This window comes from Xiphophorus maculatus, chromosome 11 (assembly GCF_002775205.1).
Source record: "Xiphophorus maculatus strain JP 163 A chromosome 11, X_maculatus-5.0-male, whole genome shotgun sequence".
Classification (NCBI taxonomy): Eukaryota; Metazoa; Chordata; class Actinopteri; order Cyprinodontiformes; family Poeciliidae; genus Xiphophorus; species Xiphophorus maculatus.
In genome coordinates, this window is record NC_036453.1 from 23,773,374 (window position 1) to 23,797,243 (window position 23,870).

At 37.7% G+C, this 23,870-nt stretch overlaps 1 protein-coding gene across 1 annotated transcript in view; it reads right to left on the reverse strand.

Moving 5' to 3' along the window:
• The window catches only part of LOC102235897 (gamma-aminobutyric acid receptor subunit beta-4-like), a 60,625-nt gene that overhangs the window by 13,997 nt on the left and 22,758 nt on the right, over nt 1-23,870 (reverse strand). The window contains exons 3-4 of the mRNA XM_005800753.3: nt 11,361-11,428; nt 9,915-10,135 (exon numbers count right to left, since the gene is read on the reverse strand). Coding sequence (XP_005800810.2) covers nt 9,915-10,135; nt 11,361-11,428 — 289 coding nt within the window. The remainder of the gene's footprint in view (nt 1-9,914; nt 10,136-11,360; nt 11,429-23,870) is intronic.

The window sequence follows — 23,870 nt, forward strand, 5'->3', positions numbered from 1 at the left end:
GACTCAATCAAATGAACTGAAACGGAAATAGACTGCATGGGATTTTGGTAGGAATTGGACCTTTTGGTTCTGGAAAGTGCTTTGAAATAACGCCGAAAAAAAAAATAAAAGAGCAACATTACTGGGGCAACCAATAAAAATATTTACGTTCAAGAGGTTTGCCAACTTAAAGCTAACATAAAAATCTGCAGGATAAGCTTGATTTGAACCACGTTTATTTAACCAAAGATGAGAAAGAAGCCAGTGTATTGTATTTAGAAATTCTCAAAAGAGTAAGGATTGCAGATACGGTCAAAAACGTTGCACTTTCAAATGCTGTCTGAGTCAAAGTACCGCTCTGTGCCTGCTACTGATCCAGCCACAGGTCCATCAATCAGGTCTGCCCAGAGTGATTTCAACAGTCCATAAAACCAGTCGTCAGATATTTCTTGGCCCAGTTTTCACATTTCAACTTATGTGTCTTGTTCAGTGGTTGCCGGGTTTTCGGGCCTCCCTACTTCAAACTGAACACCTCATCTACTCCAGCTACAGGTTCCAGTTCTGGAATGCGACGGCCCTGGAGGAGAACATAGAGTCGTCTTAGATTCTCCTCAGCTCTTGGGTTGTTCGTTTGCATCTTTTGTTCTCAACACGTTTTGTGCAACTCTGTTGACAATTTGCAACAAAACGTTCGATGGCTGTGATGACATCTAAATGTCGTGCTGTGTCCCCTAAATAACTTGTACAATTTTTGGAATTTTTAGAGTCAGTTACGTCTCATTTCTTTGGCCTGTTTTGCCCCAGGAACAGAACCTGCCAAATCATTATGAACACTTTAATACAGGGTGTCTTCTTAGGTCCACATTTCCCTTATAATAATGTTGCTTGGTGTCTGTGACGAAAAAAATCCATAAAATGTCCTTATAATTCATAATTGTGTTGTCTATATTTGCTTCTTTAAAAAAGCACTGGTGCAGCTAATATTTCTGTTCAAAGGTTTCATGGATATTAGATCAGCAATCAGATTTTATTGACAGACAACAATAACCTGAGTAAATATGCAAAATGCGTTTTTACGATCTCATTTCTTTCAAATTTCTCTGCCTCGCCTTGTCGACTGAGGCACCAACTGTGATTTACCACAATTTCTGGTTGAATTCCACGAACCACCTTTAGGATAAAGAAATCATTTCAGTAGAAGTCACCTTCCAACAAGTAGGCTTAAAGACTACAGAAAACAACACATCATGTGCAGTTCTAATGAAATTGAAGAGCAGAAGAAAAATTAAGTTTTTTGGCTTCCATTAGTCTAGAAAAGACACACACTCTGCAGTTTTCAAAATCTTACTGGACTTCAGTGTGTCATACTGTGCCAACTTGACATAAAACTTTAATGGTAACCCCTGTTACATTTACTAATGTTTGTTGCTGCAGCATAATCATCTCAAACATCTCTTTGCTGCCAAGGGTGCCTCAGCTGATCTTTAGGGTTAGGGGAGAATAAATGTTTCACATAATAAAAAGACTTTTCCCTAAAAAAAAATTTTAAAAATCGAGACCACCATTAAAAAACAGAAGTTTGTTTTAAGTCAGGTTGTCTTTGGTTTTGTTTAGTGATCTGATCATTTAATGATCAATCATTTAAAATTCATTAAAGGGACACAACACTCTCTATGGTGCTGTTCTTAAAGCTAACACCAGAAAGCCACTGTGAAAGTTACAAAAGTACCATGCGGTAAAAAAATATTTTACAGCTCTTAGTTTTAGTGTCTCCATCACTCTCCATAACTGCATTGATGTTTTTCAATCGTACTGTTACCGGTAGTGGTGCCACATCAGGTCGTTCTCACAGATTTAGTGACCGTGCAAGAAGGAGATTAGTGAGAGAGGCCACCAGGACATGTGTGATTATGCTGAAGGAGCTGCAGCAGCTGAAATGGGAGAATCTGCATACAACTGTTGCCCAGGTTTCCTTCTTCAAGAAAACTGCGTCTTCACAAGACATATGCTTCCCAGCACGACAATAACCTGAAGCATCCAGCTAAAGCTACGCATAAATTGTTTGAAGACAGCAAGATGGTTGGTCTGTACTGGCGTAATAGTAAGGCAGGAAAAGGGGTGAATACTTTTTATAGACACTATAAACTATTGAGGATATTATCATGAATTAAAGCTGGAATATGTAACTTCCATCCCTCCATTTTCTAACACCCTTGTTCCTAGTGGGGTTGGGAGGGGTGCTGGTGTCTATCTCCAGCTAACGTTCCGGGTGAGAGGCGTGGTTCACCTTGGACAGGTCGCCAGTCTGTCGCAGGGCAACACAGAGACAGACAGGACAGACAACCATGCACACACACACTCACAGCTAGGGAGAATTTAGAGAGACAGTCATGTTTTTGGACTGCGGGAGGAAGCACACACACACACACACATATATATATATATACAGTACAGGCCAAAAGTTTGGACACACCTTTTAATTCAATGAGTTTCCTCTATTTTCATGACTATTGACATTGTAGATTCACACTGAAGGCATCAAAATGATGAATAACACATGTGGAAATATGCACTAAACAAAAAAGTGTAAAACAACTGAAAATACCCCTTATATTCTAGTTTCTTCAAAGTAGCAACCTTTTGCTGTGATTACTGCTTTGCACACACTCTGCATTTTCTTGATGAGCTTCAAGAGGTAGTCACCTGAAATGGTTTTCACTTCATAGGTCAACCTGCCCTGTCAGGTTAATAAGTGGGATTTCTTGCCTTATAAATAGTCATGAAAATAAAGAAAACCCATTGAATTAGAAAGGTGTGTCCAAACTTTTGGTTTGTACTGTATATTATAAAAGTTACATGCTACAGCTTTAAATCAAACACCATTTTCCTGTTGTTCAAAGTCAAAAATCCTATATATTCTGATAGAGAAAGGCAGGGGAAAGAGCCAGCTGCCTGAAGCAACAGACAGGGATGAATTCTCGATCCCTTGGCAAAAGCACACCAGAAATAAAACTGATTTTATATGTGGCAGCTAACAAGTCAGGAGAGAGTCATCACTTGAGCAGACACGGGTCGGGACGGCCCGCCGCGAGGGTTTGGGATTTGGGCTTGTCAGCAGATGTAGGTCAGCAAATTACAGTCCCATCAGAGATGATCAGCTGCCTCAGACCTGAGCAGGCACTGCAGTGTGATGCTCAGCACACTTTATTCTTAGCATATTTCAAGATGATCGAGGCGCTTTAAAGCCAACTTTAAAGCCAGTTCCATAAAAAACAACAGGCAAACAAAAGTATTAACGCAAATTAAGGCCATCTTTGTGGGAAATCAATAAGTTCCGATCCCACACAGGCTAACCCTGTAGTCGTCTCTGTGTGCTTTGCTTCCCTACCAAAGAAGATCATTGTACTATCACAGCACTTGGCTTCATAAAAGGAAGAACAAGAGAGAACAGAGTCTGGAATGGAAAGAAAGAAAACACAATCTGGTGAGAGCTTAGCTCAACAAAGCCCCCAATGCTCAGAGGACCCAGTACACTATCAAACAGCCTCCGTAAGTCAGCTAATGATGATTCAGTCTCTCATTTCACAGGCAAGGTAGGACTACCAGCTCTATGCCGTTTTAATATTTAGACTTCTTTAGCTCATGTTCAACAACATTCTCACGCTTAGATGTAGTCTCAGAACACAACAAAGATTTTTAAAAATGCTTTCAAAAACAAAAGCAAAAAGATTTTTAGATGACGTGATGATTATATTCACAGTACATGTGCATCGTTGTTCTTCCTTCTATCTTGGAAGATTGTAGGAACACATCAGAAATGTGTGCTCTTGCACATTCTTCGTGTGAATACGACAACTCTTTTCAGACTTAACTTCCCAGATTAGAGTGTCCTTCATGCTCAAAAAAATGCAAATTTCACAAAGAATTCATGACAGATATTTCTGCAGTGGCCAGGCTTGAAGAGTTAAGTCTAGAAGAACCCCATTTTCTCAAACCCCCAGTCGGTCGTGGCAGATTGGCTTCTCGTACTGAGCCAGGTTCTACTGGAGATTTCTTCCAGTTAAATTGTGGTTTTTCATGAGGCATTGCTGTAAAGTCAACGAAACAAAGCAAGCAGTTATCCACTGTCACTGCATGCCCATTATGAGGAGTGACTTCAATCTGCTGGGTTTTCTTTGAAACTTTTCAAACTAATTTGAATAGAAAACTGAGCTTAACACGGTGTTTGATAACTTGGAATACATGTGCGATTGACTCGAAATAACTTTTTATTTGTCAAATGTCTCAAGGCAACATTTGTTGTGAATTGGCGCTAAATGAATGAATGAACTGGATTGAATTAAAAGAACTGTATTGCTGTTTGTTTACGTATGGCTGTGTGACCGATTGGACATTTTTCACTAAGTCTTTCTGACTATAAAACTTTTTTTTTTTTTCCGTTTTTGACACAAACACGTTTTTTTTGTTCTGCCAAGAAAAGCCAGTAGTAAAAAAAAAAATAATAATAATAATAATTGGCTCAAGTTGGTAAAGTTTTTGTTCCTGTAAAACTTGATTCTGCCACTAGAGGCACTGGAGTGCCTCTTAAACATACTGACAAAGTATGTTTGTCAGTATGAACCAAGAATCATTGATCCTTGATCATTGATCAATGATCAAGATTTGAATAAGATTGTTTAAAAATATAATAAAAGGAAATAAAAGACACATAAACTAGTGGCCATTGGTCACTTTTGATCCAAAGTGTATAATAACCACAGCAGAAGTTGCTGCTTTACCCAAATGTATGCCATGAGTTTGTAATGCCTCATGACAATGTGCATATATAAAAAAGAAAAGAAAAAAACTTTAAAGAAAGTTTACTCAAATCTTTTTAAACTTGCACAACGTAAAAGTAGGGAGGGAGGTAATTTTATTTATACAGCACATTTTCAGCAACAAGGCAGTTCAAAGTGCTTAGGTTCAAAGTAGTTCTGTTGAAATGTAAGCAAGTATTATCTTTCTGTATTATATTACTACTCTCTTGTCATCTGAATTTAGCATAATTCAAGAAAACTTCACTTAAATAATTTGGGGTTTATAAGATTATAAAACTTATATATTCTATCTACATATCCAAAATGAAAGGTTTTTGGCTTTAGCTGTCAGTTTACATAATAAAAGTAAATCTGTTCTTTCTGTGCCAGTTAGAGAAACTTGAATACACATCGAATGAAGAAGAAAAAAAGGAATACTATTACCATTCAGTGCTACATCAGTTAGACATATTAAAAAATGTAGAGCAGAGTTATGAAAAAGAGTTTATGTCAGCTTGCACTGGGAATAAGTGCAAAAATAGAACTGGTTGATCAAGGCAACTCATGTTAAAATCAAAATAAAGAGTCTGTCTTAAGAGGCTAAAAATATGGATAAACAAAAGAACTAGCACATTTCACAGTGACTGAATAAAGGACCACACAAAGGGGTTTATTGTGGGCGTGATTGTCTTCGGTTCGCATTCTGACTGTGCGCAGACACATCGGCGCAGGGGACAGGGAGGGGACTTATTCAACCAGCCGGCCTTAAAATGTGCCACACACAGTGTGTAACAGTCAAAGTTGAGTGCCACGAAATGCAAATGAACCGGAGTAAAAACTATAAACATCTATTGCTGGATGCGTCTTTTGTTCTGTAAAATAAGAAAAAGAGAATCTCTCCATACAACCCGCGAGCAAAGTCAAACATTTCAACAAAGCGCTTTAATTATATGCTTGCAGGAGCCTCGTAACAGGTCGTGGATACAACACCGGATGTAGATTATGAGCTGCCGCTAATTACAGAACGGTGCAAACAGAAAAAGGAAAAAAAAAAGGTCTTGGGGACAGATCCAAAGCCTTGATGTCATCTGCTATACGTCATTACTGCTGAGAGAAGTGATCACTGGAAATGAGTTCTATTTATACTTCAGACTATTTACCCATCATTATAAAACTTGTTTTTTTTCCCCCCTTGAGGACTAATTTTCTAAAATAAAATTTTAAGAAAGAGAAAAAAAAAATTCGTTTGAGGAAGGATGGATTTTTCCATCAACAGAAACTCGTCGGCATAATTGTATCTTACATTGGGATTCTGCTACAACTATGGAAGCAATATTTAGAAAGCCGATTACTTCTATTTTATAACATGCAATTAGAGAAAAAAAGGTCATTTTAGGTAATATATTTTAATGATTGTGGCAGACCGCCAACGCACGAACACTGTGGTTAAAGGAGAATCGCCGCTAATAGACATTTTGTCGACCAAAAACATCAATGCTTTTATGTGGCGGGTCAGCATAAAGTAGTGCACAGTTGCAAAGCGGAAGGAAAAGGATAAAATTTCATAATAAAAATTTGAAAAGTGCAGTGTGCATGTGTTTTGGGGTTATCTCTCTACTAGCTGCACTTATTTAGAGGTGGCCAGATGTTGTCGCCTCTTCTCCAAAGTAGCTCGAGCTCACTCAGACAGGCTGGAGAGCATCTGTCAAGATGAGCTGGATGAGATGACTACACTTCACTCAGCGGTTTCAGAGTAATAGGGGCTGAGTACAAATGTGCCTCTCATTTTTCAGATGTTTGAAGGTTGAAAATTACAAAATTTTTAAGGCACTACTTTGTGTTACTCTATCACATACAATCCAACTAAAAGCCATGGAAACATTTGGCAATGCACTATATGTAGTTGAAAGTGCTATCCAAGTTTTAGTTGTGCTCTAATGTCATTTGCAAATGTTGGTCAGGTGTGGATGCTCTGATCTGCTAACAGGGGAGGGGAAATTTAAATGATTCCACACATGCAAAAGCAGTGCCGGGTGTAAATCCCACCCGGAGCCCTGATGTTATTTTGTCTTGTTTGTACTTCTCCGGTTCCAGCGGAGCCTTCGGGAGCGCTGAGCGGAGCAGCTGGGAATGTTTATTCAGATCAGATGGCGCACTGTAATTTAGCACAATTCTGCCACTGAATTCTCCCGAGTCCCTGTACCTGCTTTGATTAACGGTGGTCCAAAGGTTTTTTTTTTTTTTTTTTTATGTCAAGCACATCTGAAACACACATTAACATACATGCTTCATTTAAATATTACAGAACTGTTTATCCAATATATGCAGAGCTAGCCTATTGCACTTTTTGTTTTTTGCAAATTGAAAAACTTTGGGTACATGAGGAATAAAGTGTTTACAAAATGTAGCTGTGGTTTTTAACTCTCACTGTTGTTCACTGTACACCAAGGTTGGGGCAAAATGTGTTAATATTATATTTATTATAAGAAAAAATATATATTTTTTCTCTAGCGTATGAAATCTGTAGTTTCTGTTGTACATTCACCCGCTGAAATACGGCATGTTTACCTCTTTTGAACTTCGAGACCAGTGCGGCGACCTTTCAAACATTGTTAGCTTGCGTAAAGAAAGCTAACATTGTCAGCTTATACACGTGTGTGTTAGTTTGCACACACACAAAAAGTAAAGTTAGTAAACTAACTACACTTTTTGTAAAGTTAGCTAACTTTACAGAAAGTAAAGTTATCTTACTTTATGTTAGCTAACATTGTTAACTGCCATACAGTAAGCTAGCACTGTCATTCCATTTTATATCCTAGAATGGCATTACACACCTAAAAGTAATCTGAACTTTGCCACAGCTCTTTATACTTAAAGAGTATAAAGAGCTGAAGCAAAACACATCACCAGCTTATTTGCATTAATCACAGTACCATGTGATTAATGGTAGTCAGCTTTTGTCAAAGCTGACTTTGACAAAAAAAAAAAAACAATCACTCCTGATTTCCAGCGAAAGTGATCTAACTTTTTTAACACCCCGTGGGAATTTCGACAGGTGCCGCTGTTCACATTTGCTGTTGACCTAAGTGTCTGCTTTGTCAGAATGATCTGAGAGGCGCTGACGATTTTACTCCTTTTTTTAGGCTTTCAGGGTCAGCGGATGTGTGCACGGAGTGTGCCTTTCGTTCTTCTAGAAACACTGAGTATATATCTAGAGTCACGTTAGCGGACACTTTGCTTTAAAAATAACACTTTAAAGACTGCTTGCTAGTGCCAAATATATATCTGTCATTTTTCATCCTGTCCTGGGGCCAAACATGCATACAAACAGGGATGATGATTTTTTTTTCTTTCCACAGCCACAGGTGATGTCAATGTGTTCTTCTTACTCTCATTCTGCACTATCTATAGCTTTTATTAGATAAAATTCTTACATTTTTTGCACTATTAATTGAAATGTACCCTTTCTAAATTCTGGCGATACAGTACAACCACTTACTTAGGGTCAGAGGAAGGTGAAGTGTATCTTAGCATGCATGAAACATTTTTCCTGTATCCATACTTTTTTTTCTCAGACACTTCAACTTCCTGAATTATTAAAGCTTTGTGAGCTTCTCTGAGACATAGACTGCATCGTAGAATAAGATTGCCCCGTGGTTGATATTGAAATGATGAGGTCAAATCAAAATTTCATGTAAGAAATCATTAAGTTTTTGTGCAAATTTCTCCATTCATCATGTAAAATTGTTCTTTTAATTTATTTCCAGCAAAAAAATTGTTAATCTTCCTCAGTGATCTTTATCGATAGCAGCAGGGTGTAACGTTATGTTTTTTTTGTTTCTTTTCTATGCATTTTGGCTGCTATTTGATTTATTTTTAGTGGAATTTTACGTTTGATTTTATGTAGAACACTTATCATAGATATATTATTCATTTAAGCATTAAATAAGGCTCCAAAACTCAAGGAATGATTTAGTGTCTTGTCAATTTAAGGCACAGATCCAAATTTAAATGCTACTTCCCAGCACTTTCTAGCAAGAATCAGTCACAAAGACATAATTCACTTAGTCAAAAGAAATTCATTGGTCAGTAATTTGAATCTGACCATTTTCCCTTGATCAGCTCTGGTATAATATTTATAAAATATTTTTTAAAATCCTGCTCATTTGATACATTAAAAATGAATATTTTGTCTGTAAAAACTAAAATATAGGTTCATTACGAGTTGATGCAAATATAGGAATAATTTCACAATCGCTTCATTTAAAAGTTGGATTCTAAACTATTGTCAATGAACCTGTCACAGTTTTTTTTGCTTTATGGCCAATATTTATATGAATTTTAGGACTTAGTTTATCTGAGTGTGCTATTGTCCTTGGAATGAAAATTGGAATCAAACTAAGAAGTGGTAGGTCAGAGGTCAAACAAAACAAAAAGTATGACAGGCAAACTCTGACCATCACCTTTTTCTAAGTTTCTTCCCATTTATTAGTTGAATCGATAACAAAAAAAAAAAAGACAAAATAAACATAATTTGGATGCTAAAACACTTTAGCACAAAAAAGTATGAACAAGTAGCTGAAACTGAAGGACGATGCATCTTTCATGTATCAAGCCTGGAGTGTTTTTTTTCCCTGCTTCTTAAATACATGATTTTAAGAGACTCTTTGTCTAATCGGTATAGTTTTCTTTGCCTTTTTTTCTATACTGTATTGTCCTGCACATGTCCTTTCAATGTTGAATGTTGCAAAAAGTAATGCAAGAAGCTTATCAAAAATGCAAATTCTGACAAACACCAGGGAAATCCCATCAGTTCTTAAAGGAGCGGTAATATGCGTTTTTCAGACACGTGGTGCCATTTTATAGCACAATCAAGTATGCATGTTACCTTCAGTTATTATAAAAATGTTGTACAGCTCTAACATGACCTAAAAGGAATCTGACTTTGTAGTTTAAGCCTTGAAATTGGCCTCTGACTCTTTAAGAAGCTCCTATTCTTTCCGACTCTCCGCCTTCAGCGCCTCATCACAACAACGCTTCTCATTGTTGCTGTTTACAGCCGTTCTTAGAAGTGTTGGACAGAGATATAGTTTGTATGATTAACTGAGTAAGAAACCCAAACAATTCTCCTGCTCTTACCTTAGTCCGTATAGGACGGTGCCATCAGGGTGCAGTCGGATCATTCGGTTTTTCACCGTCACTCCATGAAGAAAGGATTTCTTGTCATTAAGGAAGTAAGTATCAGGGAGCCACAGCTGGTCTGCTACACGGTTGTCCAAAGTCAGGTTTAGTTTCAGCTCTCCGTAGGCCAAACGCTTGTCTCTCCAGCTTTGCTGGAAATACATTGTGATGGTGTAGTCCTGTGAAATATAAACACAAAAAATGAAAATGTGCATCCTCTGTTTTGCAGTGCCGGGGCGTCCCCATCCATTTACAAACCTCTGTTCATTTATTTCCTTCAGAAGGAGCAGATTAACAGAGAGATTAACAGTTACCGCCAAGATAGTGTATATAATTTACAGATCATCCTCAGGTTTAAAATCCCACATTTACAACTGAGTAGGGCCAGGCTAAGATTTTATTTTTCATTTCGAGAATAATGTCATTATTAGAAAAAAAAAAGTTGTTAAAGATTAGAATCATAATTAAGAGAATAAAGTCATAGTTATGAGAATGAAGCCGCAATATTTTGAGAATAAGGTCATAATTATACAAGAATAAAGTTATATTACCAGAATAAGTTAATATTCTGAAGAATGAAGTAATTTTATTACAATTTCTCTTAAGTCTTTTAACTCCAGATTAGTAGCAGGAGTGGAAACGACAAACGTCTATTTCAAAGACGAGTCACAAGCCTGAGCTCTTCATAACTCAAACGAAGTTCTGCTCTCATTAAAGTAACTTTTTTCTTGTAATTTTACAACTTCTGGAAATATTTATTCTATTGATATTAGGACTTTATTGTCATATTTTTTTAAAAAATCTCTTAGTCTTAGACCCTAATACTCCTTCATACAAATTAATACTTTCTGAATAAAAAAAAAGACCCTTTAGAAATTGCTGCGACACAAAATGAAATGAAAATGGTTAAAAGGAGACATTTGGAAGCTTCAATAAAAACAGGACAATAATAAAAAGATCTAAAGTGATTAATAGGTAGGTAAGCTGCTTTACGCTTAAATTTAATGGATAATTCAGCAAAAAATATGACTGAAAAGGAAGGAAAAAAGGAGAAAATGGAAGAAAGGAAGGAATGAACTCTGCCTCATCAGAGAAGAGCTGTCAGACAGAGTGACGTCACTTCTTAGACATCAGCCATATTGTATTTTTCTCTGCTCAGCCTGCCTTTCTAGTTGCCAGCTAATTAACTGTTTACCCCGAAAGGAAATGTTTTCAGTTTTTTTCGCAGACTCACGGCGTGATCAAGTATTTGCTTAGTTTCCGTCTTTGGTTAGTTTCACAACTGGGCAGCAGGGCTGTGGATAAGGCCCTCCCAGTAACACAGATAATGTCAACAGTGACCTGTGGTGGGTGGGGAGTGGGCAAACACAAGGTTGACCTAAGACCAAGGAGAACGTAACTCACCATGTTTACTTCTGAGATGGAGTCGATACTGGCTATGTTGATGCTCATCCCTACGATGACTGGAGGACCTGAAGGAGCAAAGGAACAAGGATAATTAAGCAAAGAATGAACCTTGACATGTTGATATTTTTTTTTAAGTAGCGTTTTCAGCTGATTATTACTGTTAACTGTGAAAAAGAGACACACTTGTATGCATGGTTTTCAAAACTTGTATTGTGGAAAAAAAAAAACTTGACAATTCCAGCAGCAACAGCTGCAAATCTTTTTCGAAGACAAAGAGCAACAAGAGTAATAGGAAGAAGAGGACGAAGAATAAGCAGATAAGGAAAAAGTAAAGTTTGTTGATTTTTTCCTTTCCTCCACTGTCCTGTGGATCTTTTCCTTTGTCCACCTTTACCTCCTCCTTTATTTCTTCTCCTTTTAGGTCAAGTTCTGTGCTGACTATCACCTGATTGGTGATTGTGGACACTTGGGCTGATTGGTGGAAAATCCAGCCAATCAGATCAGTCAGAAGAGTTCCCACCCCCAACTCACAAATACGCACACTAAACACAATTTTCTTGTGAGAACTTTGTGCTCTCTCCATTTATACGTGCTCTGTTGTAATTGCTTAATAAGCTCCTTTGGATTTTTGGCAGGAATGCACCACCATACATGATGACTTGAGCAGTATTAAACAGTATTCTTTAACTTAATTCTCATTTCGACTCCCTGACTTTTGAAGAGAAAAACTGATTTTTCTTTTCTTTCTTTTTGTTTTTAACACAGAATATGTTTACAATTACATACATAATCTTAAACTAATCAAAAAGCAAAAACAACAATATGGGCTTATTCCCAACTTTTGGACGATTTGTTGTGCTAATTTACTTTGACACGAGGCTCTCTGCCACATATGTTGCAATTTGTACAATTAAGAGTATTTTGACAGTCATTTTCTTGTCATTATGTTTTAATTCATGCTTCCCTTGGCAAATTTTGTGATATGTGCACAGTTATGTGTTGTTGTTATTTACTGAAACAAATAAAGTAAAAAAAAAAAAACAACTAAAAAAAAACTTCATCCCTGACCTGCCTGTGACAAAATATGACAAAGTTCCTGGGATGTAAATACTTTTACACCATAACTCAGTCCAGATATTTTATGAAAGAACAATCATCTTCCCTGTGAGTTCTAGTAAAGTGTTGGTATAAGACCACCTCTGTCCAACCACACTCCAACAGCTGCTTCGTCTGTTATAAGACCCAGGCAACATGAACAAAGCGCCGTATGAGAAATGCATCACCCTCAGAAGCTCACCAAATTACCCAGGGAGAACGCGCTCATCCGTACTAATTTCTATGTTAGGAACCCATGTTAGGGAACAGGACGAGCAACCATTGCTCATCTTCATAATTACAGTATGTGTTGCGAGATATGTAAGCAGTTATGCACAATTACTCTCCAAAGTATACAACAACACTCAGTCCACTTCAGTATTCAGACAACTCGCTGTTCACAAGTATAATCCATTCACAGTGTCCGTGTACCCAACAGCCAGCGAGCGCAGGCGTTGTGCGGCTGTGTTCTGTATTAACATTAACAGGAAAAACAATGAGTGAATGCAAGTTTATGAGTTTATAGGATGTGAGAAAGCCTATTGTGTTCAATAGTGCGATGACTAGTAATAGTTAGTTTACCTCATCCTACCACAAGTAGATTTAGTTGTTTAAAGTAAGTAACTTTGACTAAAGGACAAGTCCAGGAAAATATATAATGTTTTTTTAATGCCTGACATTCCGTTTAAAAAGAAGTCAGAACGAGAGTATTTGGATGTCTGTCACTCTCTGCGACTTCTCTGTGCGAATCATTAATTTTTTCTTTTCTGTGCATATGCCTGAGCACCTTTCCTCCGCTCCTCCCTTCCTCTTCGCTTCCACTGTCACCTTCACTTTGCCTGATCAGGCCGCAAAACACAAAGCGCTGACACCCAAAACAGAAAGTACACAAGTGCATAGCAAGTGTGGCAGAGCTGAATCAGGATTTTCCCATAATGTAACTTGTCTTTATAGTAGAAAATGGCATTTTTATGGGAATCATAAACAACACAGGAGCGGCTCTCATGCAAGAGGAGTTAGCGCATATGCAGTATACGGCAACTCCGAGAGGACTGGAGCTTTGAATGATGAATTTAATCAAGATGCGAGTTTGTGAAACAGATATATTGCGGCTGTTTTTCTGGTTTGCTACGCTTTTCACATTATTGACTAATGACCTGACCTGTCCTGTAGGAGATGTTTGACACTTGGGATATTGTTTTATAACCTAAACATCTCTACAACTTTCTCCCTGACTTCTCAGCTGTGTTCCTCTGTCTTCAAGATGCTGAATAATCATTAATCATCTTTATAACTGTCGTGAAGGCAGTTGGTTAAAATTGCTTTTATGTAGTATTATCAGAATAAGTGGAGTTGAAAGCAAAAGCACGCCACACTTTTCAGATTGTGTGTGTAAAAAAACCCCTGGAAAACAGCATACCCTTCTCCTTCACAAATACAGTCTGCTTTGTGTTGGTCTAGCCCATAAAATCAATATAAAACATATCGATGTTTCTGATTGTAACAAAACAAAATGGAGAAAAGCTACTGGTGACAAATACTTCTGCAAGGCACCGTAATTTGTAAATCAGTACACGGCAAAGACGGTCATGAACTGTCATGAATCAAATCTAATCAGTTGATGCTCATGTCAATGAGCACGCCATTAAAGTTCAGAATTATTTTCTCTCAGATTACAACATATTGATCTTTTCTCCTTTGAATTGTCTTAATATCCAAAGCTTTGGGAGAAGCAAAAGAAAACAAACAAAAAGTAGCTTATGGTGGGGGAAAAAAACACTGTTAAAGAGATACAGGAATTTAAAGCTAATGCATTAAAAAAATCACCAACATTACCCTTATCAGCTCAGCTATCCTCCCTAGAGATGCATTATCAGTCTGCAGGACTGTATTCTGAATATAGGACATGACTACAAATGAAGTCCAAGCTGCTTTTCACCCTCACTAGCTATATTGTCTGAAGCTGTTATAACAACACACAGCCATATTTAGGATGTCTGGATAGAATTAGCAGCAGAATGGAGCTCTAAGCACAATTCCCTGTGGAAAATAGGACCTGAATGAGCACTACTGTTGGTAAATTTCTAGTATTATTTGGTTTGATGACTAATTAGCTTATTTAAATTATGCATTAAATTGCGGAGCCTCATCAGTCATGCTCAGATAACAATGAAATGTGCTCACAAACTAAATTATATGCTGTCTTTTAAATACGGGTTCAACATCTAATATCAATACAACCAAATAGTCACAGTCTCAGTGTATATTCTCCTGGTTTTGAATAGAGAGTGCAGGGGTTCAAACACCTCATGCAATTAAAACGCTCACTGATCCATGGCCATCAAGAAGCTGAATGTGGCTTAGAGAAATGGCTCAGCATGCAGTAGTTTCCATGCTTGAAACGGCTTGAAACGGAAGCTTAGAACATCTGAAAAAAAGACTATTACACAATCACAAACCTACCAACACAATGACAGGATGTAGAAAAAAACATTATCTGAAAAGTAGCCAAAAGACCCACAGATATTCTGGAAGGGGTTCTGAGGATTGACAGATTTAAGAGCGTGAATACTTTTTTACCATTGCTTTAGTGGGTTTGCTGGAACACTGGCGCTCAGTGACATCTTGATCCTCTTGATGTTTATGACCATAAGGTTTTGGATCAATAAAATAATTCGGATTGCGCTGTAACCAATAACTCCCTAATTACTACAGTAAACACTTTTGTTATTATTATAAAGTATTCAATTGACCGGAGTGTCTCAGAAGTAATTTAATTGCTTTGTTTATCCTGATCAAACTTTCATCGCCAATGAAAACTGCAATCCCCCTCCCTCTCTGGCCCAGTTCTACTCTAACTTTTTTTGTTTTCACTAAATGTTCTAAAGCTTTGTCTTAAGTAGCGCTGTGGACCATCACACTTTGTAAAGGCAACAATAGCAGTTTTTCCCTGAGATGTCAAAGTGCGTACACAGAGCCTCGAATCTCACCGCTGGTGCTTTGGCATATTTCAGCTCCACTTCTGTAAAACAGAGGCAATTCCAAAATAAAACCATTACCAGAGTTTGCATCTGCAAGTTGAAAAAAAAAGGAATATTTCAAAACTCCATGTTTGATGTGCCCATTTTCCTGGAGTTAGAATCCCTACGGCAGATAAATGTCGCCAAATTAAAGAGGATGCAACGTCCCGAGGCAAAGAGCATTTTTGGTGAACAATAGCTAAAATAGGGTGTAAACGCTCTCAGCGACGTTTCTTTTTTTCCCCAGGAAGACACCAAATGTGTCAACATGCCCCGGTTTTTCTGACGGACGCCGGCCAACGTCTCAGCAGGAGGAGCTGCAAGCAGATTTCAGACTGAGCTTTGGAAATAGATGTGGTAGACTGCAGCACAACAGACACAGTGAGAAAACACAATGAGCAATTCTTTCATTGTCTACCAGCGTTTGCCGTATGTGGCTCTTGGTTAGCTGGGCACGGTGACAACAATCGAGGGGAATTTTCCATTAATCAAATTAAAGTTTGCACTGTGAGGACTTTGATGCCTACAAGGAGTGGCGCTATAGGCTGGTCACTCCAATTCTCACATGCCTGCTGTGAGCAAAAACTGGCCGCAGTTAGTTTTTTTTTAGCAGAAATGAATCACAGCAGTAATAATGCTGAGGATGTATGTTGATAACTAAATTTAATCTAACTGGTGTTAAAATTGGTTTATTAGAGGATTCTGCTGAAGAATATTAGACCCCTTAACAAAATGCATTCTATGTGCTCACCCTAATTATATTTTGTAGCAACTATTATTAAGAGAGAATAGAAGTAAAACCAGCTGTTTACATAAAAAGAGACATACTGCAGGTTTGTGTGACGTAATTGAACATATCAAGAAGATAAATGTGGACCTCCACATGTCTGGGTTGACTTTGGCGATAATTTAAAAAAAAATAAATAAAAACTCAGTTTGCCACTGGAGAGTCTATTCATCATACTATTGAGCAGGGAGAGAGACTCTGTGTCCCAGAAATTAATGCTGTTTAGCATTAATGCTGTTTAGCATTAATTTCACCACAAGATGAACAAAATACCTTAAAACATGCTGGCCAAAGCTGGGGAGAGATGTTAACTGTGAGTTCTGTACTGACATGGGCTGAAAAGCCATTAATCAAGAAGCAAGGGAAAACATTTATTTTGATAATCCACACAGGAATAAAGATTCTCTTTGGAGACATGTCCTGTGGTCCAATGAAAATTAAAAACAATTACATTTTTTAAGAAAAACTGTAAGGAATTCTAATGGTGAAGTACAGAAGCGGGGGAGGTTTTTAGCTACACGAGGGACTCTTGTAACTCTTTCTATTTTCTTTAACAGAGCCTAACTCCAGCAAACATTTCGGGCGAGAGGTGGGTTCACCCTGGACAGGTCGCCAGTCCAGGGTGAACACAGAGACAGACAGGACAAACAACCATGCACACACACACACACTCACACTTAGGGATCATTTAGAGAGACCAATTAACCTGACAGTCATGTTTTTGTACTGTGGGAGGAAGCCGGAGTACCCGGAGAGAACCCACGCATGCACAAGGAGAACATGCAGATAGACCCCAGGCCAGGAATCGAACCCAGGACCTTCTTGCTGCAAGGCAACAGTGCAGCCCAGGAGTGGAGTGTATGTAAATAAATTTGAATATGTTTATACGATTGGACTGAACATACATCTACAGCAGGATGTTTCTGTCCAATATGCATCAGTTCTTGCTGCTTGAGGACATTTCGTACTGACTTTGATTTACAGTAAATTTCTCAAACCTAGTCAAAGCCTAAAGAAAATGTACTACTGTGACTCCATTAAATAATATCTACCAGAAGTTTGCCTGTTGTTGTTTTGGTCATATTCTCTTGTATGTGAAAACAGTGGTTCAAATGGTGATCAGAACCACAATCTTGTAATTTAAGTGAGTAATCCTAAATTACAGACAAGACTTTAGTCTTTTCATGATTAAATAAACTGATACACAAAGGTGAAGTTTGTAGATATAAAAAAATTGTTGGTTTTACAAGTACGTACCAGAAGTTGATTGGGATGAAATGGCCACACTAACACCCAAGCATGCTCTACAAAGCGGTAATAAAAAAAAAGGCTGCCTTTTATTCTGTAATGGCCTTCAACAACATAAAGTCTAGCTAACCCAGTGCAACTTTATGAATTATTTTTTACCTCCCATGGTTACAGCAGTATGAAAACAGCTTGATAAGACTGGTGTATGCTGACAATCTAGATAGCTTTTCTAGCTGGAGTTAAAATTTTAAGTATTTTACATCCTAGAACACCTTACAACATGAAACAAAGAAGCTAAAATTAGTCAACTGACTTTTTAAAAAAGTTGGATGCAAGAATACAGTGACTGGGTACCTAATAGTTATAATAACAGAGTTCAGCTAAAAGAAAAAAAAGGAAAGGTTGGTCGTTTATCCTGTCATAATGTTTTCACTCCTGGTTGACAGTTTGGATTTGTTCAGCCCTGCTGTCCTCTCCTTCTTTGCCAGTGTCTGTGCATGCTGTCTCCTCCACTACAACAATGTGTCGCCACATTTAGCTTTCAGCCTGACAGTCTTATGCTGCTCCGGGGCAGACAACCACAACTGATGTATATACTGGACAGTCAGACTGCCCTATTTAATGTTTTTCCGCTGTAACGGCAGTTCACATCAAGCACCATATATGCTTAATGCTGGGAAGTGATTGTTAAAAAAAACATAACATAAAAAAAAACAGCCTTAAGTGGAGCATTTTATTATCATCTGTAAAGAGAAGAGAGCAGGTCTCGACAATCAGACTGCATGAACGTCATCCAGAACACAAACACTTCTCACTGTATATTTTCTATGTGTGTGTGCACGCATACTTGAAATATAGGCTGTTAATTACAATCAAGAGGATATTGTTTGCACTACATGTGGCAACGGTGTTGTTTTTGGCTAAAAGAACAGAATCCCTTCTGCCACCCAACTCCATCCATTGTGTGTGAAATTAATCACAACACACAAGACATGACATACTGTAGATATTTAGATAAAACTCATCAGCTATGATAACAGTCAGACAAAAGGGTCTTAATGACCTCTCTGGACAAAGAGGCAATTTTCTCTAAAACTGCCGTTTGTCATTGAAAACCGTCATGGTAACTGTTTGTGCATTCAAGTTTGGTGCATTTGAATAATCAGTAAGGAGTAAAGGTCCATTTCTCTTTAAATGACAAAAGTGACACATATCTTGCCAATTGTAAAAACCTTTCTGAAAACAACTTTTCTAGGCAGCAAAGAAAATGCCACCTCTTACGTGGGGAAAAAAAAAAAAAAACAAAAAAAAAAACCTGATAATCAAGCCATTGCTTAGCAACAGAGGGCTCCATAGCAACTGTGCAGCATTTTCTCGACGCTGTTGCGGGAGAAGCATGATGATTTATCCAGTCGAATCAGTGTTTGCTTTTCTTTTCAATGGCTACCGCTCTCACAAAGCCCTCTTCACGGGAAAATTAACAAACGCAACAATACGGTGCCCCTGCATGAGCAGGGCTGCTCCTGCATGCGGTGCAGCAGCCTGGAGTATTCCCATCACAACGAAGATCAACCTGCACTGCAGAGCTGGCACCTTCAGCTCAGAAAAGCCTAAGGGTCTCTTAAAAGAAGCAACAAAAAAAAAAAAAAATGCTAGCACTGAACAACAAAAGGAAATGATCAAATTAAGAAAGGAAACATTTCAAGGTTGCTGATGTGTTGACTTGCTCATATGCTGACTTCAGATTAATAGCTGTGCTGCTGTGTTTTGTTATTTCATTATCCTGCATCAGAAAGAAATATTTGATTAATGTACAAAAAACCCACTCTCTTCATTTAGGTACACACTAAACACACTTCGAAACGAATATTTAGCTCCAAACTTAGAACTAAATAGCTAGTGTTGAGCTGAATATTTATGTTGCTAACTAAATATTTTGTTTGAAACTGTGGCAATTCATAAATCAATGAACAACATTGTGAAAATATGGCTTTGAAAAATGAACCCCGGTTTTCTCTCTTTCTCTCTCCCTCGGATGACAGATTAAATAAATTGCGGCTTTTCATTTTTCACTGCGTGACTTTACAAACGGCGCCTCGTAAACCTCAACCTAAAATTTCCTGATTGGAATCACCGTCTCTTCCCTTTACGTCAAGGCATTCACAGTTGCTTCCAAACTCAGATGCTTTAAATTAACCAATCAGAGGCTTGCAAAGCCATGACATCATCTGGGTTTTTCCCAGATTAGAGCAGAGATGAGTAATCTACTTGATCCCTGGGGGTACAGGCAAATAGAACCACAAAGATACTTGCAGAAAAAAAATAATAAGCAGTAATAATAATAATAATAATAATGAAATTGTTTAAGGGTTTAATAACTTTAATGTGTGTAAAGGTTTGAATTTGAAGGTTGCATGAAATAAATCTTACATTATCCTGGCAACTGACAGTTTGAAACAGGGAACGTTTTGCTTGTTTGTGTATTTAAGCATTTAATATTAATGGTAACATTAATTTGTATTACCATATAAATAAATATGTAAATAATAAATATACTATATATACTAATACTGATATTGTATTAACAGCAGTAGCTACAGTGGTAAATAAAAACTCAACGCTGATTTTATATGAAATTGTTATCATTGTGCAAGGTTCTCATCCAATCCAAACTCCTTAATGACTTACTACAATTACAAGTTATCATGTAAACTCAATTTGAACTCAAAGATCTTTTTTATGAGAGCACAGAATAGGATTTGGTACAAGCTGCAATTCCATTCAGCAGCTCTCCACCAGCACGATTTATTGTTAGATAAATCCATTTTCTGAAGCAGCTTGAGGGTTGCGGCGGAGCTGAAGTCTGCATCCAAGCATGTGGGGGCGCGAGAGAGAAGCCTCAGACAGGACATCAGTCTGTCACAGAGCCAACGCACACACATCCTGACGTTACACATTCACACCTACGGGCAACTCGGAGTTTCCAACTGACCTCTCCGGGGCCGTGGGAGGAAAGCGGTGCACACGTTTGGAAATCAGCACAGAGCCAGTTTAACTCAGAACAGAGAAGAAGAAAAAATAAATAAATCCCACACAGATTGGCAAACGTGATTCCAGGACCTTCTAGTAAAAAGACAAGCACCACCGCAAAATCCTTTACAAACACAACCTGAGCAACAGAATCCTGTCTGACAAGAAATCTACAAATTCGGTTTTGAAATAACATCCACTTTTTATACAGTATCACCATAAAAAGTAGGCAAAAAGGACATTTACTAAGCGACATGTTTTTTTGTTTTTTTTTACTATAATGAAATGTGTGTCTGTGGTAGAGTATAAGCACAGAGGGGCTGATTAATCGAGTGATATTTTAGTCAGACCTGCAGATGGCGTGTCTTAATTTAAACCTGTCAAATTAAGGCCGATGGCTGTATGAGAGATGGCTCTGATACGGTGAAATACTCAAAGACAAAGGTGACCAGACCAAGATGGAAGAATCACAAGAGATAAAGTGCTTACGGAAATGTTCGCAGGGTCGTAACCCCCCCCCCCAAAAAAAACAGATTATGCTGTTTTCAGACTTGTCTTTAAAAGAAAAGGAGAACAAAGTCAAATTGAGTATGCCGGTTATGTTCTTCTCTTGACATTTTTCTAATTAATAGTCAGAAAGGCACCAGATAGTTCAGCAATCCTTTTTAATGGGATGGTTTAGATTTTTTCAAAGTGTGGTTTTGTGGAGTATTTGTTAGCAGTCAGTATCTCCTCTCTAAAACATAATATATTTTGTAGAGTCCTTAACACCTCTCGCCAGCCCCCTCCCCCGCACCTCACTCCTCCCTTCCCCCTGCTTATGGGACTCAGCAATCGACAGTATTTGACTCCCGTGAGTGACTGTCCTGCTAACTGTCGGTTGCTGTCGATAGCCGTCGCTCACGAGCTGCGCTCGCATCAGTATGCAGGGTCAAAAACACCACCTTTCTTGCAGCGATACCTAACATGTTAGTATTTTGTTTCACCTAAAAATGTGGGACGTTTGTAAAGCAGTGACAGTCAGAAGCTGCAGACTGCCAGAGTGTTTGTTAATAATAATCCACATTTTTATGTTAATCAGAATCTAATGCAAAAACCAGAGCAATGTTGGGCTTAAAAAACATTATATTAACGTTTACATAAACTGAGTTTGAGTTGCTTTTTTGTTGTTTTTTTTAACCTGTCTGTTTATCAAACCAACATTTCTCAAAGAGTCATTACTATTGTCGATTATACTAATATAATCGAGAATGTAGATTTTAAAGAATTGACGAGATAATTCTTGGTGATACGTTTACTGATTCTTATTGGCTGGTGTTAGAAAGGTGTTAGAGTGCACAGTGAATCACAGTAAACACTCAGAGGCATCCAGGTAAATTTCACTTGTAGATCTGCAGTAAACAATGTACCAGTTCTGGGAACAGAAGCTCCTTCCACAGAAACATAGATGGATTAACAATCCATCTATTGTTTTGGATTGTTTTAATCCAAACAATCCAAAACAATTGGATTAATAAAGCAATTGGGAAAAATATGGCCATTGAGATTCCCAAATGATATTTATTTGTAGCTGCAGTAGAGAAAATACTGACATTTTAGAGTCTCTCGACAAAATCCCACTTTGAACAATCTGAATAATCCCCTACTTTAAAATGCACTTTCAAAACCTCCGTATATTTCAGAACAGAAACATAATGATTATGGCTATAATGTAAAACAGGACCTGATTGCGGTCGTTTAAATTCTCGTTTGTCTCACAGCCAATGAGATTATTGCTCACATTCATCACATCAAACTAAACTATATCAAAATAAAATACAGATTGGTTTCAAAACACAAAGTTATATGCCATTACCTCATTGCTTTCCGTTCCAACATATAGAAATCTCTCCAGTGATCAGCCTTGGCTATGTGGTTTACGTCTAGATAAACTACAGAAGGACAATCTGGAGTCGAATATGTGGCGATTGGTGGCGATTTAAAGGAAAGCAACTCGAACATGAGGAGCGAAAAGGACGGAGCGCAAGACAAATGAAAATGATGAGGTGAAGCAGGAGAGCAGAGGCACTACATCACCAGAAGCCAGCCAGACAGAGGATAAGTAAAGGTGGCCTCTTCTTATCGTCCTATCCTGTCACAGACCTCGCACCTGATATATGAAACCTACTTACATCCGATGTTAAGAAGGAGAGCGAACAGCGCCTCCTACTTACATACACGGATTTTTGTCACAGAATTATGGTCCGCTTGATGTATCACCGGCTGGAAGCTCCAGCGCATAAATTACAATTCAATGAGGAACATTATGAAAGTCCTCTAAAGGAATGAAAAGTTAATTTACACTCAAGCACCTTTCTTTCAGTGATTTTCCTTTGCTTAGTTGTAACTTCAAAGCTGTTTGTGACGCCCACTATTTAGTCTGCAACTGTCTTTACTGCAGTAAAAGGTTTACTGGTTGATTTAAATACATTTGTTCTATTTGTAAGTGCTCACATTTAGTTTACTTATGCATTTATATAAACATACAGTTCATTTTTGTTTGTGCTTATGATTGATTATTGTTTCTTTTACCTGCCGTGATCCCTGACAAAAGATGGCGGCAGCATTGGATCCAACTTAAATGCTGATTGAACTGTACCACTAGTTCAAGGGGGAACTTGTATTTTCTTTGTTTAGATAAATCTTTGTATTTAAGTGAATATTGGTATTCAGAGCTTAAAGGTTTTGATTTTCACTTTTAGTATGTAGTTTATTTTCTTAGCTGTGCTGTTATTTGTTGTAGTTAGTGATTGTATTCAGTTTAGTTACCTCTACTGTGTCTTAATAGTCTCATCAGCAAGAATATATGTGTAATTTTGTTGTTAGGTTAGCTGTGTTTGTTTGTGCAGTCATTTTGTTTTGTTTTATAAGCTCAGCAGACATCTTTTTCTAAAACATAATATTTTGGGTTAAAATAAAAAAGCCCTATTTTTTACAATCTCCTGTGATTCCGCTTGCTTTTCAGGTCAGTCCAGCACACTGTTTCTGTATTAATATAAATCTAATATTCAATATATGAAGCTTAGAAATTGCCTCTCCATCCTTTATATGGAACATAAAAAACCAAAGTTATTTGGCAAAAAACTATTTGAGTTTGTATACAGATATACAGAAAGTGCATTTGTTTTCCATCATTAACATTGATGCACAGTCATAGAGGAAGTATGTCAGCACATTGTCGCCTAAAGACAATGTGTATTATTCATTTAAAAGCTCACTGTTGTCCAGCTTATCATTTATTTACTCGTAGCCTGATTTTATTTGGCCAGGCCTACAACAAATGCTTTA